Source organism: Mastigoproctus giganteus, chromosome 2, assembly GCF_048544385.1.
Source record: "Mastigoproctus giganteus isolate SK-2022 chromosome 2, ASM4854438v1, whole genome shotgun sequence".
In the NCBI taxonomy this organism is placed as follows: Eukaryota; Metazoa; Arthropoda; class Arachnida; order Uropygi; family Thelyphonidae; genus Mastigoproctus; species Mastigoproctus giganteus.
The window spans coordinates 202744161-202765295 of NC_143576.1; the positions used below are offsets into that span (position 1 = coordinate 202744161).

The 21135-nt window shown below is 38.5% G+C and overlaps 1 protein-coding gene across 1 annotated transcript in view; it reads right to left on the minus strand.

The window, feature by feature from the left end:
- The window catches only part of LOC150089919 (putative phospholipid-transporting ATPase IIA), a 359368-nt gene extending 341312 nt beyond the window's left edge, over positions 1–18056 (minus strand). Inside the window, exons 1-2 of the mRNA XM_090368898.1 lie at positions 17916–18056; positions 712–891 (exon numbers count right to left, since the gene is read on the minus strand). Coding sequence (XP_090225024.1) covers positions 712–891; positions 17916–17977 — 242 coding nt within the window. The 5' untranslated portion in view covers positions 17978–18056. The remainder of the gene's footprint in view (positions 1–711; positions 892–17915) is intronic.
- Between the last annotated feature and the right edge of the window lie 3079 nt (positions 18057–21135).

Sequence of the window (21135 nt, forward strand, 5' to 3'; positions counted from 1 at the left end):
AATTCTAATATTCATCTTCCTTATAAAGTATGATATGATGCTTCATGCAAACATTTTTTTCCGGAGTTTACTATATTGTGGCAAATCAAAAAATAAAAATTTAAAAAAAAACAAAAAAAAAACAGAAAGATATATAGTGAAAATTTTGATTATTACTGAAGAGACATATCTAGGTTATCCCAAAATGATGGTTAATATGAGTAATTTTAACACTGCAAGCATTAAATGGAAAAAGAATACTTGAAAGTTTTATTTAATTCATATAATAATCAGAGATTGCATATATGGTCACAATCACTGTGCAGACAGTTTAGTGCAGCAGATCTCAAACTTTGGTCACTAAATGCACCACCCTTGAAATGAAAAACACTGCATGCACAGTACACTTAAAATCACCAATTTCCATTAGTTTGAATAGGTAGTTTGTAATCTAGCGGCATGCCAAAGTGCCACAGCACTTCTGTTGAGAACCACTGCTTTAGCACAATACAGTACAGTACTCTAACCAAACTGGTGTTAAATTATACAAAGTACAGTAATAATTATGAAAAAAAAAATACAAATTTTATTCAATAAAATTCAAAAAATATAATTTCTGATATTATGAATTATAATTGTATTTAATCATTAAAAATTACTAGATGATCTGGCTGAATTACTGAATCATAACTAGGTGCTGATAAAAAGGAAATTTCACAGAATCTCACTTACTTTGATAAGCAGACCTGAACACAGTTACAAAAACAGCAGAATAATTTATATGTTTTGCTTCGTTTTTTCCCTTCTAAATAATGCGTCTCTAAGAGGGAATCATCTTCATCAGCTTCAAATCCTTCATCACTACTTAAACTTACTCTTGAATGTAAACTCTCTGACCCATCTGCAGCAGATCTACAAAAGAAAATTTAATTAATTCAGAAAAGAAACATGATATTTTCCATATTTTTGAGAATTAAAATATGGAAAATTTATAAGGACTGCAAGATCCTTGAGGCTGCCAGAGACATCCATTTTTCACTATGCAATACATCATGAATAGTAAAACTAATAGAACAAACTTGGAAGTTTATCTTTACACAGATAAGTTAGCATTAGCATTAGCATAGGCATATGATGCAAGAAAGCATGCTTATTCAGCATCAGCCAAAAAAAAAAAAAAAAAAAAAAAACAACCACTACTCCATTTCACCCCTCCGTTCGTTCGAAATACCTGTTCAGCTGAGCCTTAAATTTATTTAGGCTATCAACTTCAACAACAAGCGATGGGAGTCTATTCCACAAACCAACTGCCCGCTGGCTAAAAGGCAAATTTCCGCACATCTATCCGACAACCATCCTTCCTCAATTTGAATTTATGCCCTCTCAGGTGATTATTCTGAGCAAGAGGAAGAATCCCATTGGCATTGAGCATGCTCAAGCCATTCAAAGCCTTATACACCTCTATCAGATCACCTCGCCGATGCCTAGTCTCCAGGCTCTGTAATTTGCAAAACTTAAGCCTTTCTTCGTAAGAGCAACCCTTTGTTCCATTCACTAATCTTGTTGCCCTTCTCTGTACTCGTTCGAGCAGCTCTACATCCTTCTTGAAATGAGGCCTCCAGACCTGTATACAGTACTCAAGGTGTGGCCTGACCAATGCCTTATACAAGGGAATAATCACATCCCTATCCCTGCTAGAAAAATTCCTGTATATCATTGACAAGACACCATGAGCTACTCTTGCAGCTCGTCTGCACTGCTCAGAGAACTTCATATCTGCCTGCACAATTACCCCCAGGTCCTTTTCATTCTCTACCACTGTCAGCGTAGTACCACAGAGTTGATACGTTGATCTGGGGTTACTGTTTCCCATATGTAGTACTTTACATTTGTCAATGTTAAACTTCATTTGCCACCTCTCAGCCCATCTGCTCAACCTTTCCAGATCCTGTTGCAGCAGCATAGTATCAGTAGTGTCCTTAACAACCCTGCCAACCTTGGTATCGTCTGCAAACTTGGACATTAAGCCTGATACACCATCATCAATATCATTTATAAATACAGAAAACAACAATGGACCCAACACTGAACCCTGAGGAACTCCACTAATAACATTAGTCCACGTTGAGCAGTGTCCATTGATTACCACTCTCTGTCTTCTGCCACTCAACCATCCCTTTATCCATAGAAGCAATTTGCCTCCAATGCCACACTTCTCCAATTTGTGCAGCAGCCTTCCATGCGCAACAGTATCAAAAGCCTTTCTAAGATCCAAATATATAATATCAAAGTTATTCCCTGCATCCAGTTCTTTTGTGACTACATCATAGTATCCAATCAAATTGGTCAGACAAGACCTGCCCTTAACAAAACCATGCTGTGTCTGAGCTATAACTGAATTCTTGTCCAGATGATCCTGCAGTGCTTCTTTAACCAGTGCCTCCATTAATTTTCCTGGAACCAAAGTTAATTTTTTTTTTTTTTTTTTGATTTGGTAGTTGTTGGCGCATCGGCTTCTGTGGCCATATTGCACCTCCCAAGGTTTTTGCAGTACTTTGATCCAAGCCCGAGGCGGGAATCGAACCCGCGACCTTTGGAACCAAAGTTAAACTAACAGGTCTATAATTACTTGTGTCAGCCTTTGATCCTCCTTTGTGAATTGGGGTTACATTTGCACATCTCCAGTCCATGGGTACCTCCCCTGAGTCCAAAGAAGCTCTCATAATTATGGCTAGGGTTTGCTTACTTCCTTTGCTGCCTCCTTAATATAACTGGATAGATCCCATCCACCCCTGGTGCCTTTTTTATGTTTTATCCTCAGCAATTTCTCCTCCACTTTCCTCTCAGTTATTAGAAAATAATCTAGCTCACTGCCAATGTTTACTTCACCTACGACATTCCCCTTCCTGAATAACTCCTCATGTGTGAATGTAGATGCAAAATACTCATTTAGATTGTTAGCCACCTGAGCAGGATCCTCAACTGTTGAACCATCAACATCCAGTGGACCAATCTGATTCATCCCTTTCCTTCTTGAGTTTAAATAGGTAAAGAACTCTTTTCTGTTTTTCTTTGCGTCCTTTGCCAAGGATTTTCTCATAATCTGCCTTTGCCTGCCTAATCTCCTTTGTGACTTGGTTACAGACCAACTTATATCTATCATAGGCTTCCATGTCACCCATTAATTTGTATGTATCCCATGCATTTTTCTTCTCTGCCATATGTCTCATTAGTTCATCTGACAACCATTTAGGCCTGAACCTTGAACAATATTTCTTGGTTGGTATGTAAAGCCTGGTAGCTTCCAAGTTTAGTTCCTTGAATGCTTCCCATTTTGAATTTGCTGTTGGTAACATCATCAGTTGGTCCCACTGTATAGAATTTAAATACTGTCTCAGACCATCATAGTCGCCTTTACGAAAGCAAAAACCCGACTTCCCCGTTCCCCGTTCGTTTCACAAATATGCATGGTCTCAGTTCCAATCTCAATGATGTCCATTTCCAATACAGTCTGCCAAGCCCAAATACCTTTCTTGACAGAATCCCAATTATCAGTTGAGTCAACCACTGCTCATCTCAGTTGTAATTATTCCCTGTACAATTCCTTTCACTTCAAAGGTGATACTTGTGCATATGTTAGCACTGATATTTCCTGTCAGAGACTTGGTAATTTGGAATCTCCCCTTTTCGATCTTCTCTGGCTTAAAATCTCTCTACCACAAACTGGTTCCCAAACTGGGGTTCGTGGACCTCTAGGGGTCTGTAGACAAGTTTGAGGGGGTCCGTGAAACGACCCTCTGGAACTGGCCAAATTATTCATTCTACATACAGCAAATTGATGATAAATAAAATTTTATATATATATATATATATATGAGGGTACACAAACTTTTTTTTTCCATTTTTGAAAGGGTCCATAGATCTCAGTAGTTTGGGAACCATTGCTCTACCACATTCTGTCAAAGTCATCTGTTGCTTCTATTGTTCTCCCCACTTTGTCGATCATTTCGGCCCTGGAGAGATTCTGCAAGGCTCAAGGAGTAGAATTTTTCTCAGCCTGGCCTGTGCTTATTAATAGGAGAGACTGCTTCTACAGGGATGGGATACACTTAAATAGAAAGGGTGCAAGATTATTTGCTAATGTTATCGAGGCAGTGTTAGGTGGGTCAGAAAACTGTTAGCTTGGTGGGTTACACAGACTAATAGATTAACAGTAGCCGGTGGCAGAGGGGAAAGTGATTATTGCACTGCTTCTATTGGAATGAGCAGCAGCCTGGAAAACAAGATGCAGGGTATTTCAAAGACTGCTGGGAGTCATTGGGGTACAAGGAAACACATGTGTTGTGTTAGGGTAGCTAAGAATGGGAAAAGGTGCATGTATACTTGCATGTATACCAATGCTAGGAATTTGGTAAAAATTTGATGAGTTTGTGTTGGTCAAAACATCAAAGGCAGATCATCATCAATAGCCATTTTCAATCCACTGCAGGATGAAGGCCTCTCCAGCAACTTTCCAGTTCCTTCTGTTTTGAGCACTGGCCATCCATTTACATTTATCCATTTATCAAATGCAGATATTCTTGGGATATCAGAGACGTGGTGTCACACAGATATAAGGAATACAGAACTGGAATTTGAGGAGTACAATGTGCACAGATAGGACAGACAGCACAGGAAGGGAGAAGAAGTTATACTATTAGTTAAGAAACACATAAAATCCAAGGAAGTGCAGCCAGTCGACATCGCTGGACAGTGCAGTGTCGAGTCAGTTTGGCGTGACATAAGCACTGGGAAATCAAAATTGAGAGTAGGAGTGTTATAGGCCTAATGATTCTGATGAGTATAATAAAAAAAACTGTACAGGGAAATAGAGTGGGCCAGTAAATCAGAGTCTTATAATGGGGATTTTAATTTCCCAGATATTGACTGTAATTTGTGGGCTGGTCACTCGCACACTAGCAAGGCTTTTGTGGATTTATTGGATGATTGTTTTCTACATCAACATGTTCAGGAAGCTGTTGTTGTTGTTATTTGGTTTTTAGGAGCATTAGCAACTAAGGCCATATTGCTCAGGGGATATGCAGTGGTCATTTCCTGACCTTTCCGCATCCTCCGTATTTAGTGGTCACGGGCTCAAACCCAGGTCTGATCAAGAAGCGTGTGCTATGCACTGCTGCTCCTGCCCACTGGGCTACGGAGGCGCCTTGTTCAGGAAGCAACTAGAGGGAGTAATATTCTTGATCTGATTATCAGTAGTGATTCTTCAGGAATTAAGAATCCACTACTGATAATCAGTAGTGATTCTTAATGCATGCATTCTTAACAGATAAAGGAACCACTAGGTGGCAGTGATCACAGTATGCTGAAGTGGGATTTACTCAAAGAGGTAACTACCATCAAGGGTAAAGGGAAAAATTTTTGCTTTCGTAAAAGCGACTATGGAGGTCTGAGATGGTATTTAAATTCTCTAAGGTGGGACCAACTGATGATGCCAACAGCAAATTCAAAATGGGAAGCATTCAAAGAATTAATCTTGGAAGCTACTAGGCTTTACATACCAACTAAGAAATATTGTTCAAGTTTAGGCCTAAATAGATGTCGGATGAACTAATGACATGTGGCAGAGAAGAAAAATGCATGGGACACTTAAATTAATGGGTGACATGGAAGCCTACAATAGATATAAGCTGGTCTGTAACCAAGTCACAAAGGAGGTTAGGCAGGAAAAAGACAGATTATGAGAAATCTTTGGCAAAGGATGCAAAGTAAAACAGCAAAGAGTTCTTTATGTATGTAAACTCTAGAAGGAAGGGGATGAATCAGATTGGTCCACTGGATATCGATGGTTCAACTATTGATAATCCTGCTCAGGTGGCTAACAAACTAAATGAGAATTTTGCATCTACGTTCACACATGAGGAGTTATTCAGGAAGGGAAATGCCAGAGGTGAAGTAAACTCTGGCGGTGAGCTAGATGATTTTGTAATAACTAAGAAGAAAGTGGAGGAGAAATTGTTGAAGATAAACATAAGAAAGGCACCTGCGGTGGATGGTATCTATTCAGTTACATTAAAGGAGGCAGCAAAGGAAGTAAGCAAACCCTTAGCCATAATCATGAGAGCTTCCTTAGACTAAGGGGAGGTACCCATGGACTGGAGATGTGAAAATGTGACCCCAATTCACACAGGAGGATCAAAGGGCGTAATTATAGACCTGTTAGTTTAACTTCTGTTCCACAGAAATTAATCGAGGCACTGGTTAAAGAAGCACTGCGGATCATCTGGACAAGACTTCAGTTATAGCTCAGACACAGCATGGGTTTGTTAAGGGGAAGTCTTGTCTGACCAATTTGACTGGATACTATGATGTGGTCACAAAACAACTGGATGCAGGGAATAACTTTGATATCATATATTTGGATCTTAGAAAGGCTTTTGATACTGTTGCACATGGAAGACTGCTGCACAAACTGGAGCAGTGCGGCATTGGAATCAAATTGCTGCTATGGATAAAGGGATTTTTTTTTTTTTTGATTTGGTAATTGTTGGCGCATCGGCTTCTGTGGCCATAATGCACCTCCCAAAGTTTTTGCAGTACTTTGATCCAAGCTCGAGGCGGGAATCGAACCCGCGACCTTTGGGTTGCCGGGCAGGTACTTTACCCACTCGGCTAGTCCAGTCGGCTTGGATAAAGGGATGGTTGAGTGGAAGAAGACAGAGTGGTAATCAATGGACACTGCTCTTCATGGACTAATGTTATTAGTGGAGACCCTCCAGGTTTGGCATTGGGTCTATTGTTGTTTTCTGTATTTATAAATGATATTGATGATGGTATATCAGGCTTAATGTCCAAGTTTGCAGCTAAGAAGTTTCGCAGGATTATTAATGACACTAATGACAGTACACTGCTGCAACACGGTCTAGAAAAGTTGAGCAGATGGGCTGAGAGGCGGCAAATAAAGTTTAACATTGACAAATGTAAAGTACTACATCTGGGAAGCAGTAACCCCAGAGTAATGTATCAACTCTGTGGTACTACAATGACAGTGGAAGAGAATGAAAAGGACCTGGGGGTACTTGTGCAGGCAGACATGAAGTTCTCTGAGCTGTGCAGATGGTCTGCAAGAGTAGCTCATGGTGTCTTGTCAATGATAAACAGAAATTTTTCTAGTATGGATAAGGAGGTGATTATCCCCTTGTATAAGACGATGGTCTGTCCACACCTTGAGTACTGTATACAGGTCCGGAAGCTGCATTTTAGGAAGGATGAGGAGTTGCTAGAACGAGTAGAGAGAAGGGCAACAAGATTAGTGAGAGGAACAAAGGGGTGCGCTTATGAAGAAAGGCTTAAGTTCTGCAAGTTGCTGCATCTGGAAACTAGACACCTGCAAGGTGATCTGATCGAGGTGTATAATAAGGCCTTGAATGGTTTGAGCAGGCTCAATGCTGGCGGGTTACTTCCGCTTGCTCAGATTAAGAACCTGAGGGTACATAGATTCAAATTGAGGAAAGACAGTTGTAGAATAGATGTGCGGAAGTTTGCCTTTAGCCAGCGGGTAGTTGATTGCTGGAACAGACTTCCATCTGTTGTTGTGGAAGTTGATAGCTTAAATAAAGTTAAGGCTGAACAAGCAAACATTTGGAGTGACCAAATGGGTGAAACAGGAAGGGTTTTTTTTTTGGCTGACTGTATAAGCTTGCTTTCTTGCATTATATGCCTTAACTAATGCTATTCTTTCACTTTCAACTGATGAGCTGGTGCACTTAAATATTTCAAAGTCAGTTTATTCAGAAGGGGTTTCTCTCGCATGTTTTTCCGCCATAGAAATGGGCTATAATTTCTAGGCAGTAATGGCAAATTTAAATACTGATTGAATTCTACAGCGCAACAATGAATTTTTTTTTTTTTTTTTTTTTTTTGAGGATCGCTTTTCTTTTGAACTTAGTCTGGATGACATTTCTTCTGTTCCTTCGTTTTGAACACAGTCTGTCATAGCAGAAGCTAATTCATCAAACAAACTTGAAAAAATTATAGTAAAGACTGGGGTATTTTGATCTTCAGTGGAACTGGTTGAAGCATATCCTGTTCAAATATGATCAAGAGAATCCCCTCTTAACTCCATTTGATATTGCTCCAGAGCTTATAAAATCCATTCCTTTATTTTGTTTTTCATATCACTTCTTTGAAATTTCATCTTAAATCTAGGAGATCTATAAAAGCAGATAAACACAAAGATTTATTTTCTATGTAAGCGGAAAATATTTTCACAATTGATGATTTTAGCTCCTCAACGGTGGTAAGAATTCCACTGAAATTATCATTTTGGATAGCTTTGTAGAAAAATAAATTGAGTCAAAATTGTAGGGATTACTATTGAAGTGGTAGAATATCTTTTACTAGCTTCATTAGTGAGTTCTTCAAATGGATCTAGGAGCTGGACAATTTTTTCTACGGGACCCCACTAGTACGAACTTAATGTTGGAATATTGTTATCCACAGCATATGTTGCAAGAGCTTTTCACTGTTCTGTGTTTCTTTCTGGCATGTAGCACATTGAATTCCAACAAATGGATGCATTTTGAATTAATTCATGCTTCTTTAAATTTAGATACTCCTGCATTTCCATTAATTTGTTAATGCTGAAACAGAATGACTGAAGTATTTTACAATATTCCTATTGATAGTAACAACAGCCCTTACAGCCTGCTGGGCAAATATGGAGTTATTTATTGAAAGTTGTAATATTAGTAAATATTAGTAGTAGTACAGCTCTGATTCATACTATGAAAGTTGTAATGTATGTGTGAAACATGATTGCGACTATAAATCACTACCAGTGACACCAGCTACCATATTTGCTCCAGAATCTTGCAGTATGAGAAAGACTTTGCTTTTTGAGATCTTATATTCTTCTAGCACATTGTTCAACTCTTCACTGATCCATATCCCTGTATGAGAACCTGAAAATGGAAGAATTCTTAGGACAGCCCTGAATTGTTCACACTCATTTATACCACCATACCAAAGGGTGATACCACCCTTTGATATGGTGGTATCACATAAATTACATATGCTAAAATACTTCCATGTAATACTTGGTGCCACAATGGTCACTTTTACAATTACTTAAATCTTAATAAAATTTAATCTGAAAAATAATAAGAGGATTATAAACACATTATGGATTAATAAAGTGAACAAACAAACTGAATACACATGGGGCAAAGGTAAAGAAAGCCAACGTGAGAACCACAGCAAACTACAGGAAACTTACAGGACAAACTGCTTTACCACTACTGCCCCTTCGTACTGCATGCTTGGTAAACAGGCAATGCATGCTATCGGTCTGGAGCAGAAGTCGAGAAAAATATACTGATTCCAACTATAAATCACTACCAGTGACACCAGCTACCATATTTGCTATGGTAGCTAGTGCCACATAGGAAATGTGGCACTAGGAAATGTTGTTGTACACATTGGCACTATCGATATTAAGAGTAGGAGACCAGTGGAATTACTTAACAAGTACATGTCACTGTTGAAAACAACCCTTGAATCAGGGATTAATTTGAAAGTGTCTGCAATTCTGCCCAGACACAATAGGAGAGAGTATATGATGAGAGGCTTGTCAATCAATTCAGCCCTGGAAAAATTGAGCAAGGCTCAAGGGGTAGAATTTTTTTCAGCCTGGTCTGTACTTGTTAACAGGAGAGACTGCTTCTGAAGGGATGGGATACACTTAAATAGAAAGGGTGCAAGAATATTTGCTGATGCTATCGAGGCAGTGTTAGGTGGGTTGAAAAACTGCTAGCTTGGGTAGTAGTAGTAGTGGCTTTTGATGAAAAAAAGCATGTGTATGAGTTTATGCAGCATCAGCCAAAAAAAAAAAAAAAAAAAAAAAAAAAAAATTCACACCATTCCTTGCAAAAACTTGAGGGTTAAAAAAATATTACAATTAAAATATTAAGACAGAAAATGACCAATATCATCGGATACCTTTGAATTTTGCAAATTTCAGGAATTTTCATGTTAACCTATTTTATTTTTTTATAGCAATATAATAGAATAAGTATTTTTTGTGCATTTTAAGTAAAGAGTTATTTAAATAATTTCTTTCATGGCATTTTGTTGCTATGTGATTTTTTGAGCTCATTTTTATACTTTAAAAGAAATGCCAGGTGTCTGTCAAATAGTATGTTGGCATTTATGTTCTTAAAATCAAATGTTGGTGATTAGTTGTTGGGATAGCAGAGACGTGGTGTCACACAGATATAAGGAATGCAGAACTGGAATTTGGGGAGTACAATGTGTAGAGAAAGGATAGACAGGATAGGAAGGGAGGAAGAGTTATGCTGTTAATTAAGAAAAACAAAATCAAAAGAAGTGCACCCAGTTGATATAGATGAACAGTGCACTGTTGAGTCAGTTTGGTGTGACATAAACACTGCGAAAGCAAAAATAAGAGAAGTGTGTTATAAACCTAATGACTCGAATGAGTACAATGAACAATTGTAAAGAGAAATAGAGTGGGCTAGTAAATCAGAATGTCTTATAATGGGGGATTTTACCTTCCCAGATATTAACTGGAACGTGTGGGTTGGTCACTCACACACTAGTCACGACTTTTGTGGATTTATTGGATGATTGCTTTCTGCAGCAGCATGTTCGATAGGCAACCAGAGAGAGTAATACTCTTGATCTGGTTATCAGCAGTAATCATTCGTGTATTAAGAATTTGCAGATAAAGGAACCACTAGATGGCAGTGATCACAGTGTACTGATGTGGGATTTACTTAAAGATTTAATTACCATCAGGGGTAAAGGAAAGGGTTTTTGCTTCCGTAAATTTGCGTGATATGCGGTGGTCATTCTCTGACCTTTCCGCATCCTCCGTATTTGGTGGTGACAGGCTCGAGCCCCGTTCTAATCAAGAAGCGTGTGCTACACACTGCTGCTCCTTCCCGCCTGGCTACGGAGGCGCCGCTTTCGTAAAGGTGAAGTTGAGTACAGTGGTCTCAGACAGTTTTTAAATTCTGTACAGTGGGATCAACTGACGACGTTACCAACAGTAAATTCTAAGTGGGAAGCATTCAAGGAATTAATCGTGGATGCTACTAAAAGTTTCATACATATTAAGAAATATTGTTCAAGGTTTAGCCCTAAATGGTTATCAAATGAACTAATGAGACTCGTGGCAGAGAAGAAAAATGCATGGGATGCATATAAATTATCAAACGACTCAGAAGCCTATGGCAGATATAAGCTATTCTGTAATCAGGTCACAAAGGAGGTTAGGCAGGCGAAGGCAGATTACAAGAAATCCTTGGCAAAAGTGGCTAAGAAAAACAGCAAGGATTTCTTTACTTATATAAACTCTAAAAGGAAGGGGTGAATCTGATTGGTACACTTAACATCGATGGTTCGACTGTTGATGATCCTGTTCAGATAGCAAACAAACTGAATGAGTATATTGCATCTACATTCGCACATGAGGAATGATTAAGGTTTGAAAATGGCAGAAGGTTATCAAATTATAGCAGGGTACTTTATGATTTTGTAATAACTGAGAGCAAAATGGAGGAGAAATTGTTGAAGTTAAACATAAGAAAAGCACCTGGGGTGGATGGGATCCATCCAGTTATATTAAAGAAGGTGGCAAAGCAACTAAGCAAACCCTTAGCCATAATTATGAGAGCATCCTTGGACTCAGGGCAGGTTCCCACGGACTGGAGATGTGCAAATGTATCCCCAATTCACAAAGGGGGATCGAAGGGTGACAAGTAATTACAGACCAGTTAGTTTAACTTCTGTTCCAGGTAAAATAATGGAGTCAATGGTTAAAGATGCATTGCAGGATCATCTAGGCAACGCTGCAGAAATAATTCAGACACAGCATGGATTTGTTAAGGAAAAGTCTTGTCTGACAAATTTGATTGGTTATTATGATGTGGTTACAAAGGAACTGGATGCAAAAAATAATTTTGATATCATATATTTGGATTTCAGGAAAGCTTTTGATACTGTTGTGCATGGAAGACTATTGTACAAATTGCAGCAGAATGGTATTAAGGGTAAGTTGCTACAATGGATAAAAGGATGGTTAAGTGGGAGAAGACAGAGGGTGGTAATCAATGGTGCTGCCCTTCGTGGATTAATGTTATTAGTGGAGTCCCACAGGGTTCGGTGTTGGGTCCACTGTTGCTTTGTATATTTATCAATGATATTAATGAAGGTATATCAGGCTTAGTGTCGAAGTTTTCAGATGATACAAAGGTTGGCAGGGTTGTTAATGACAGTAATGGCAGTGTGCGACTGCAACAGGATCTATATAATTTGGGCAGATGGGCTAAGAAGTTTGATTTGATTTGATTTTTTATGGTGCATTGGGGGCTAAGAAGTGGCAACTGAAGTTTAACCTTGACAAATGCAAAGTACTGCATATGGGTAGAAGTAACCCCAGAGAAAAGTACCAACTGAGTGGTACTACACCTAAGGTGGTAGAAAATGAAAAAGACCTGGGAGTAATTGTGCAGTTGGATATGAAGTTTTCTGAGCAATGCAGACAGGCTGCCAGGGCAGGTCATGGGGTTTTGTCAATGATATATAGGAATTTTGCTAGCAAGGAGGAGGTGATTGTCCCTCTGTATAAGGCAATGGTCAGGCCACACCTTGAGTACTGCATACAACCCAAGCACGGTACTAAGTACTATAGGTTCTAATAACTCTCGTGTTTGGGGTTCACATAAAAAAAAATACAGGTCTGGAGGCCTTATTTTAGGAAGTATGTAGATTTGCTTGAGTGTGTACAGAGAAGGGCAACAAGATTCGTGAAGGGAATGAAGGGATCCTCTTACCAAGAGAGGCTTAAGTTCTACAAATTGCAGTGGCGAGAGACTAGGCACCTGCATGATGACCTGATTGAGGTGTATAAGGCCTTGAATGAGTTGAGCATGCTGAATTCTGATGGGATCCTTCTACTTGTTCAGATTACGAACCTAAGGGGGCATAAATTCAAATTAAGAAAAGACAGATGTAGAATTTTTTGGCTGATGCTGCATAAGCTCATACACTTTCTTTCTTGCATCACATGCCACTACTACTACTATTAAAGGTTAATGGAAAACACTCACAAATTTACAAAAAAAAAGCTAGTTCACAAATAACTGCCATTGTTCTTGCATGCATTAACTGGGACAACAGGTTTAACTTTCTGAATATCAACTCTTTCCTGAAATATTGAATGACATTGTACCTTGTATATAGTATTAGGATTAGCAGTGGCAAATGATACAAGAAAGCAAGCTTATAAAGCATCAGCCAAAAAAAAAAAAAGGGTCACACTTCACACATCTATACCCTCCAAGAATTTGCCTAGGTCATCATTGAATTTATTTAAACTACCCACTTCCACAACAGATGTAAGTTTATTCCAAAAATTAACCACCTGCTTGCTGAAGGCAAACTTCAGCACATCTATCCTTCAAACATCCTTCCTCAACTTGAATTTATGCCCCTTTCATATGTGTGCAGTCTCAGCAGGAGGAAGAATGCCATCAAAGTTAGTTTACTCAATCCATTCAAGACCTTAAATACCTCAATCAGATCTCTACCACAGTGCCTGGTCTCCAGATGCTGAAACTTGTAGAACTGAAGCCTTTCTTGGTATGAGCATCCTTTAGTTCCCTTCACCAATCTGGTTGCCCTTCTCTGCACCCATTCCAGCAGATCTACATCCTTCCTAAAGTGAGGCCTCCAGATCTGTATAAAGTATTCAAGATGCCGCCTAATCATGGCCTAAAGGGGGTCTTTCAAAAATATTCAACATGATTTAATATGTATTTCCTTAAAATTAAACAAAAACTTTATATCTTAAACACTATGAAAATGGTACATTTGTCATTTGAGTGAGCTTTCATCCCAAGTCACCACCCGGGTTTTCACCCATATGCAACCTGGTTTTCATTTGTTTCTTCTTCTACCAGTCTAATAGGTTATTTCAGCACAAGACCACTGGTCAACTCAAATAAACAAAAAATGTTTTATCAGCAATTTCGACCATTTGGCCTCGTGGTGGGGATGGGCCAATCACGTGGGTCCACACCATGAGTTACCGTCCCAACCACAATGAGGTGAGTCGTTACTACTAGCTGGACATCGCCCTCCTTCTTAAATAAGCGACTTTAACAAAATCAATAAAGCAACAAAAAGTGTTATGATCAATAAACAATTCCTTTAAAACAGGAGCAGTGAGAGCAAACATCCCTCACTCCAATCTTGCTCTTACGTCCTCATAAAATGACTCTCCGCAAGCATAAACTCCGTTGGGATAACCCCAACCAAAACAACCTTGATTTCAGGCCATGTCCAGTGAGAACAGCGTAAGCCCAAACTGAGCCAAGAACGTCGTTCCTGACTCACAGTACGAACCAAAGGCATGGTGTACAAATGACGACCTTTCTCAGAATTGATCCACTGCGGTTGCCGGATGGCCTCCAATTCATCATTGATCTGCCTTCATTCAGATGGTAAATTGAGCATTACAGCAGCCTGCCCCACTAGACACGACCTAACACCAAAATCTGTCTAGAAATTCCTCTCTTAAGGGCAAACCGTAAGGTATACTGCACCGCCACTAGCTCAGCCGGCATCTTCCCATGACAATGGTATAGGAGAATCTAATTATCTTAACTTGTTTGAAAAACAGACTGAGTACCAAAAATCTTCAGAACTCCAAATAGATTACTATCATCCAAAATGTAATAATATATCCACTAACCATCATAAACACACCTCTCAATACTAAGAATGACTTTCTGATCAACAAGGATGACTATCTACCTTTATTATAAGATTTAATGATTTAGGATTCCTTTATGTTTTTGAAATGAATGTTTAAGAAACCCCTCCCAATCCCTGAGACTGAGCCTATCCTTCAAAGTTGATATATATTCTGCCAATCTCAAATTGATAACGCTATTCCTTTACATCAGGGGTTCTTAAATAAGGGGATTGCCTTCCTAAGGGAAAGAAGTGAGACAGAGGTCTAGGAGAAGTGATAAGGACACCAATAATTGAATTTTCTAACCATGTATTTCATTCACAAATTTTGAAACTAGAATAAGGGAAGTGATATGGCAGGGAGGGGACCACACAAAATAGTTAAGAACCCCTGCTTTACATAAAAATAATGAAAAATAGATAGTCAGACTAAATACTGCAATCCTGCATTCTAAAATCTTTAGCCAAGCTATTTGATACAATAACTTGGATAAGGAATAGAGCAGTAAGTATTTTCAGCATATTTAAACCCTTTCTTCAGCAAGGATCAATACAGTTTTCAAAGGATAAATCTGTTATCACTGATCTTTGTCTTTTGAGAGTACATCTCAAGTATCAGTGATGTTCTGTTTATACCCTGGCATGACCACTAACAACAGAGGAGTTTACAACTAATCATTTTGAAAACAAAAGTGTCATTAACTGTATTTGGCAGTCACATCAACTTGAACCATGGTTAACTCAAACACCTTTGCTAATCCCAGAAAGAAATATAAATTTCAATTTTCTTTTCTGATCATCTGAACACCAATCACCCAAATAAAAGTTCTTGGTATTGCTTTCTCTGAATCATGCAACTTCAATAATCATATTCAAAATGTGGTTAGTCTGGCTGATAGAAAGACTAACCACATTGAAAAGGATTTATTAGGAATACTTAAATGTTACAATACTCTATATTTCCAGTTCTGTTGTTTAAAGCCTTGATCCAATGTTCTGAATTTGCCTCCCCTATATGGTTCTACCTACAGAAACAACTACATCAATATACTTGAATCCATGCAGAAAATATTCATCAAGTATAGCGTCTTTCCATCTGTGGAGGTAGGTAGTTTGAATAAATTCGAGGAAAAACTAGATAAATTATTGAAAGGAATGGACATGTGATGAGGAAAGGTTTTTTTGGTTTTTTTTGGCTGATGCTTTATAGCTCTTCTTGCATCATTTGCCACTAATAATACTAATACTTTTAAAATCCCATGTGCTTCAGAACCATATTTCACCTTCAGCTAAGCAGGTCCATTATCACTCAAAAAAACAAAGCCTACATTTCACATTCCTCTTACCACTAGATGTCAGAAAACTATCCTTCATTAATCAACCATTTGCATTTGTTAAAAAATTGATGAAGGCATATCTGGCTTAATGTCTAAGTCTGCAGATGATATGAAGGTTGGTAGTGTTTAATGAGATTAATCAGGGTATACTACTGCAAAAAACTAGAAAAATGCCAAGTGAAGTTGAACATTGACGAATGAAAGGTACTGCATACGGTTAGCACTAATCCCAAAATAGCATACCAACTTCGTAGTACCTCACTCAGGGGGATAGTAGAAAATGAGACTTTGGAGTCAGGCAGAGGGGTAATTGTGCAGTCAGATGAAGTTCTTCCCATGGTGTAGAGAGGCTGCTAAGGCAGTTCATGTGATTTTGTCAATAATATATAGGAATTTTGCCACCAGGAATAAGGAGGTGACTATTCCATTGTATAAGATAATGGTTAAGCCACATATTGAGTACTTGCACACAGGTCCAAAAGCCTCATCTTAGGAAGGATGTAGATCTGTTGGAACAGATTCAGAAAAAGGGCAAGGAGATTAATAAGGGGAACAAAAAGGTATACTTTTACCAAGAAAGGCTTAAGTTCTGTAAACTGCAGCATCTGGCAACTAGGCACCTGTGAGATCTGATTGAGGTGTTTAAGGCTATCAATCAACTGAGTAAGCTTAACACTGATGCCATCCTTCCTCTTGCTCACACAACACATATGAGAGGATATAAATTTAAATTGAGAAAGGGTGGTTATGGGATATGTGCGTAAATTTGCCTTTGGCCTGCAGGTAGTTGACTGTTCAAACACACTTCTATCTGGTGTCACTTCCGCAACACCACACTTCTATCTGGTGTTGCGGAAGTGAGTAGTTTAAAGGTTGGACAGGTGATGTGGGAAAAGTTTTCCCCCCCCATTTAATGATATATAAGCTTACTTTCTTTCATCGTTTGCCACTACTAATACTAATAATAATAACTAGATCTCAAAGAAGAGATCTGTCCACTTCAAGAAAATTTGTCTACATCAGGTTAAGTAATGTGCCATAGATTTCACTGCTTCTTCTTCTTCTTCTTATATATATATATATATATATATATATATATATAAGAAGATGTGTATGTGTAAGCACTGTTTGATTTGCTTTGCCTTATTCATTTCTCTTGATAAATATATATAAATATCAAGAGAAATGAATAAGGCAGAGCAAATCAAACAGTGCTTGGACATACAGTTAACCTTCATATATTATTTATTTGTTCATTCTTATCTTTTATATATACTGCATATACAGAGTGCACACTCTTGTACTACATCATTCAATCGTGCTCACGGACAAGACTGGAGAAATCTAGATAAATATCACCATAAATGAAGCTAGTATTAATTACCAAATTTAGTAATATTTACTTTTAAATAAACATGGCCTATAATTAACAATCACAAAAATAATACACATAATAGGAACAGACAAAAGAAAAAATTCCAACATATTGCATCCAAACTTACGAGTCATTTATTACTTCGTAAGGGTTTAATTTAGGGAATTAATACGAATTGAAACTGACACCTGTTGCTCCACGAAAAAATCTTTATATTCAGATACCTAAATTGTTATTCAAACAATCTCGTCCTACAAACAACAAAGTTTCAATCCAATTAATTAGTTAAGAATGTCTAACAACACGATTTACAAACATTTCTACGTACAGCGCTGGTTTTTCATTATGAATTAATGTATACAAGAATAACGCGCGGTTCACCAGCAAAATTGTGGCGCAATTGACAGAAGCCGCTGTCAGAAATAATTTATAAACTGTATACCAACCTTATTCTCTCCCGCATGTTTATGAGCTCAGCATCAATTTCGTTTACTTTATGATAACTCATGCTACCAAATGAATTCTTAAGATTACTAATTTCTTCCCAAACGGCTTATCAAAATTGCTATACAGTTCCCTCATACTTCGCCAAGATGTTTGAAAAGGAAATCCATAGCTTTTCATAACCTTTGCCCTGGTGGGTATTTAACATTTAATCTATAGGAAAACTAACACAAATGTCATGAAGCAACCATATCTGCTATAGCTACGCTGCATACGCTCATTTCTCCAACAACACAGTACTACCCCATCTAATCTGTACTTCAGCTCACATTTACAAAATGTATCAGCCATGAAATAAGGGTAAAAAATTTCACGAAAAAAGTATTGAGGTAAAATTTCAAATATGTATTGTAGTTTCTTTTGTTAAGTTACTAGAATTGCTGTAAAAAAATTATATTGCAAAGATTACATATATCTATAAATATGCATATAATATTGGTGTAAACAATTTACACCAATAAATAAATAAAAAACTATGTTAGTAGTGTGAAGGACATCATTTTATCTGTATCTCATATCGTGCTCTTCCTTCACCACGACTTGCCATGTATGTATTGCACTACCTCGAGACTATTGTTACTTATTCTCAGTTGGCACCACCACCAGCCAAACGGTACCGTTTCAAGGCTTGTTTGTATATGTGTTGGATAATAACTCTACTATCCACTTTTCCCTATTAGACTTAAAAAAGCAAAAAGTAAAGGGGAAGTTGAGTGCAGGAGTGGAAGAAGAAAAGAAACGGAACCTTTCATCGGTGGGTGGGCAGGTACCCTGGAATTGCAGACATGACAATCCAGTTGCGAAGATAATCCCACAATATAAGAGATGCCAGAAGTGTATGTGATAATATTTAAGTAAAATTAAATGCAGCAAGACATCATATCTTTAAGAGTATAATAATCTATATAATATTGGTGTAAACACACCATAGACAACTCTTAAATAAAAAACTATGTTAGTAGCGTGAAGGGTATCATTTTATCTGAACCTCATATTGTTCTCCTCTTTCGCAGCGAGTTGCCATGTATTGCAGTACCTGGAATAAGTAACGCTTCACTAAAAGAGAAGACTATTGTTACTTATTCTCAGTGGGCACCACCACCCAGACTGCACCGTTCTGAAATATGGTATGGGATAAAGTTCTCGGTTATCCTCATACTGTCCCTATCAGATTTAGAAAAGAGATAAAGATGTAGGAAGGTGATAGTAGGAGAGGTAGAGGAAGGAAATGCCATAGAAGGAAGAAAGAGACAGTTGCTCCTTCAACTCACACTCAAAGCTCATATATTCCTCGAATAGGCAACGCTTCCCCAGTAGAGAAGACTGTTGTTACCTATTCGAGGAAACTCAGCTCTTTCGCCTCACACACAAAGCTCATATATTCATCGAATAGGCAACGCTTCCCCAGACTGCACCGTTTGAAGGCATGTTGGCCTATCATCGGTGGGTGGGCAGGTACCCTGGTATTGCAGACATGACAATCCAGTTGCGAAGATAATCCCACAATATCAGAGATCCCAGAAGGTGTACGTGATAATATTTAAGTAAAATTAAATGCAACAAGGCATCATCTTTAAGAATATAATAATCTATATTATATTGGTAATAAGTAACAAGTCTTCTCTTTTAGTGAAGCGTTACTTATTTGAGGTAGTGCAATATATGGCAACACGTTGTGAAGGACGAGCACAATATGAGATACAGATAAAATGATGCCCTTCAAACTACTAACGTAGTTTTTTTTCTATTTAAGAGTTGTCTATGGTGTGTTTACGCCAGTATTATATAGATTATTATACTCTTAAAGATATGATGCCTTGGTACATTTAATTTTACATAAATATATATGTATAGTCCTTCCTTTGCAATGATGTTCTGATATCATCCTCTTATGCATACAAAACTATAGGCTTATTTTTAATAGTAGTAGCAGTATTATAAGTTAAAGAATAACAATAAGTATATATCCAGTAAAGATATTTTATTTATAAATATCTACATCGGAGCTTTCGAGACAATCGTGTCTCTTTATCAACAAATTTGAAATTAAGGTATACAGTTATACGTGCAGTGAGGCAAGTGAAGGCGCGTTATTATGCGCCGTATTATGCGTTAGTATGCGCTGTATTACTCCAGCGTTTGTCGAGACATAAAATGGTTGTCTCTAGGATAGGATGCAATCTCATGCCTTTGCAGCGGTTCATGGCTCTCGGGTTGCTCAATATATTGAGTGACTCTAACCAAAGGCGATAGCGAAAGTGCCGGGAGTGGTCTATTATCTTATAGACCTGTTTGTCTGCGCGGGTAGCACAGTGGTATCGTCACCGTCCTCCCCACACCGTGTGGAAAAGGCCTGGGTTCGAATCCCGTCGATGACGCGAGGAACTTTAATGGGCTTTTTTCACTCCGTGGCTGAGTTAGTCGGTCTCAGGCGGAGATAGCAAGGTTTTTCTCCTTGCTAGGGATTTTTCTGGGGATTTTTCGTCCAGCAAAACAGGCAAATCGACCATAGAACATACGCAATTTACAGACACAAATACGGGTTAATGTATTTAATTACGGGCAACCCTAAAATAATAATAATATAGTCCTGTTTGGGATTGAGGTTCAGATGGGTAGACCAGAAGTGCTCCGCAATTGCGGATGGGTCGATCTCAGCAAGGCGGATAGCTCTGTCATATTCGGTAAGGCGGTCTTGAAGTTGTCTTGATGTCTCTCCTATGTAGCAGCTGTCACAGTCTCTGCAGGTTATGCGGTATATTACACTGCTGCATAAGCAGGGCCGTGCCGTGCTAGGATACAGAGAGGCGGCCGCATCAGGCAGCATCGTAAGGGGGCGGCATAAGCAGCGAAATCAAAATAGGGGCGGCATTTCGAAGACTTGCATCATACTGAGAAAATCTAACGCACGGCCCTGTGCGTAAGAGAGGTGTGACAGAGATCTTCACACTGGAGACTAGAGAACGTAGGCTTCTGCCGGGCAACTGTACGCATTTTATGCGGTATTCTCTGGGGATTTTTGGGATCCACCCCGATACGCCTGGACAGTAGGGAATGTCGGCGGTAGGTAAATTGTCCTGGTTCGGGGGTCTCGGGTGGACTGTGAGCTCCTGTGCTTGTAATAGGTACGTGTCTACTACGTGCGTTGGGTAGCCACAATTG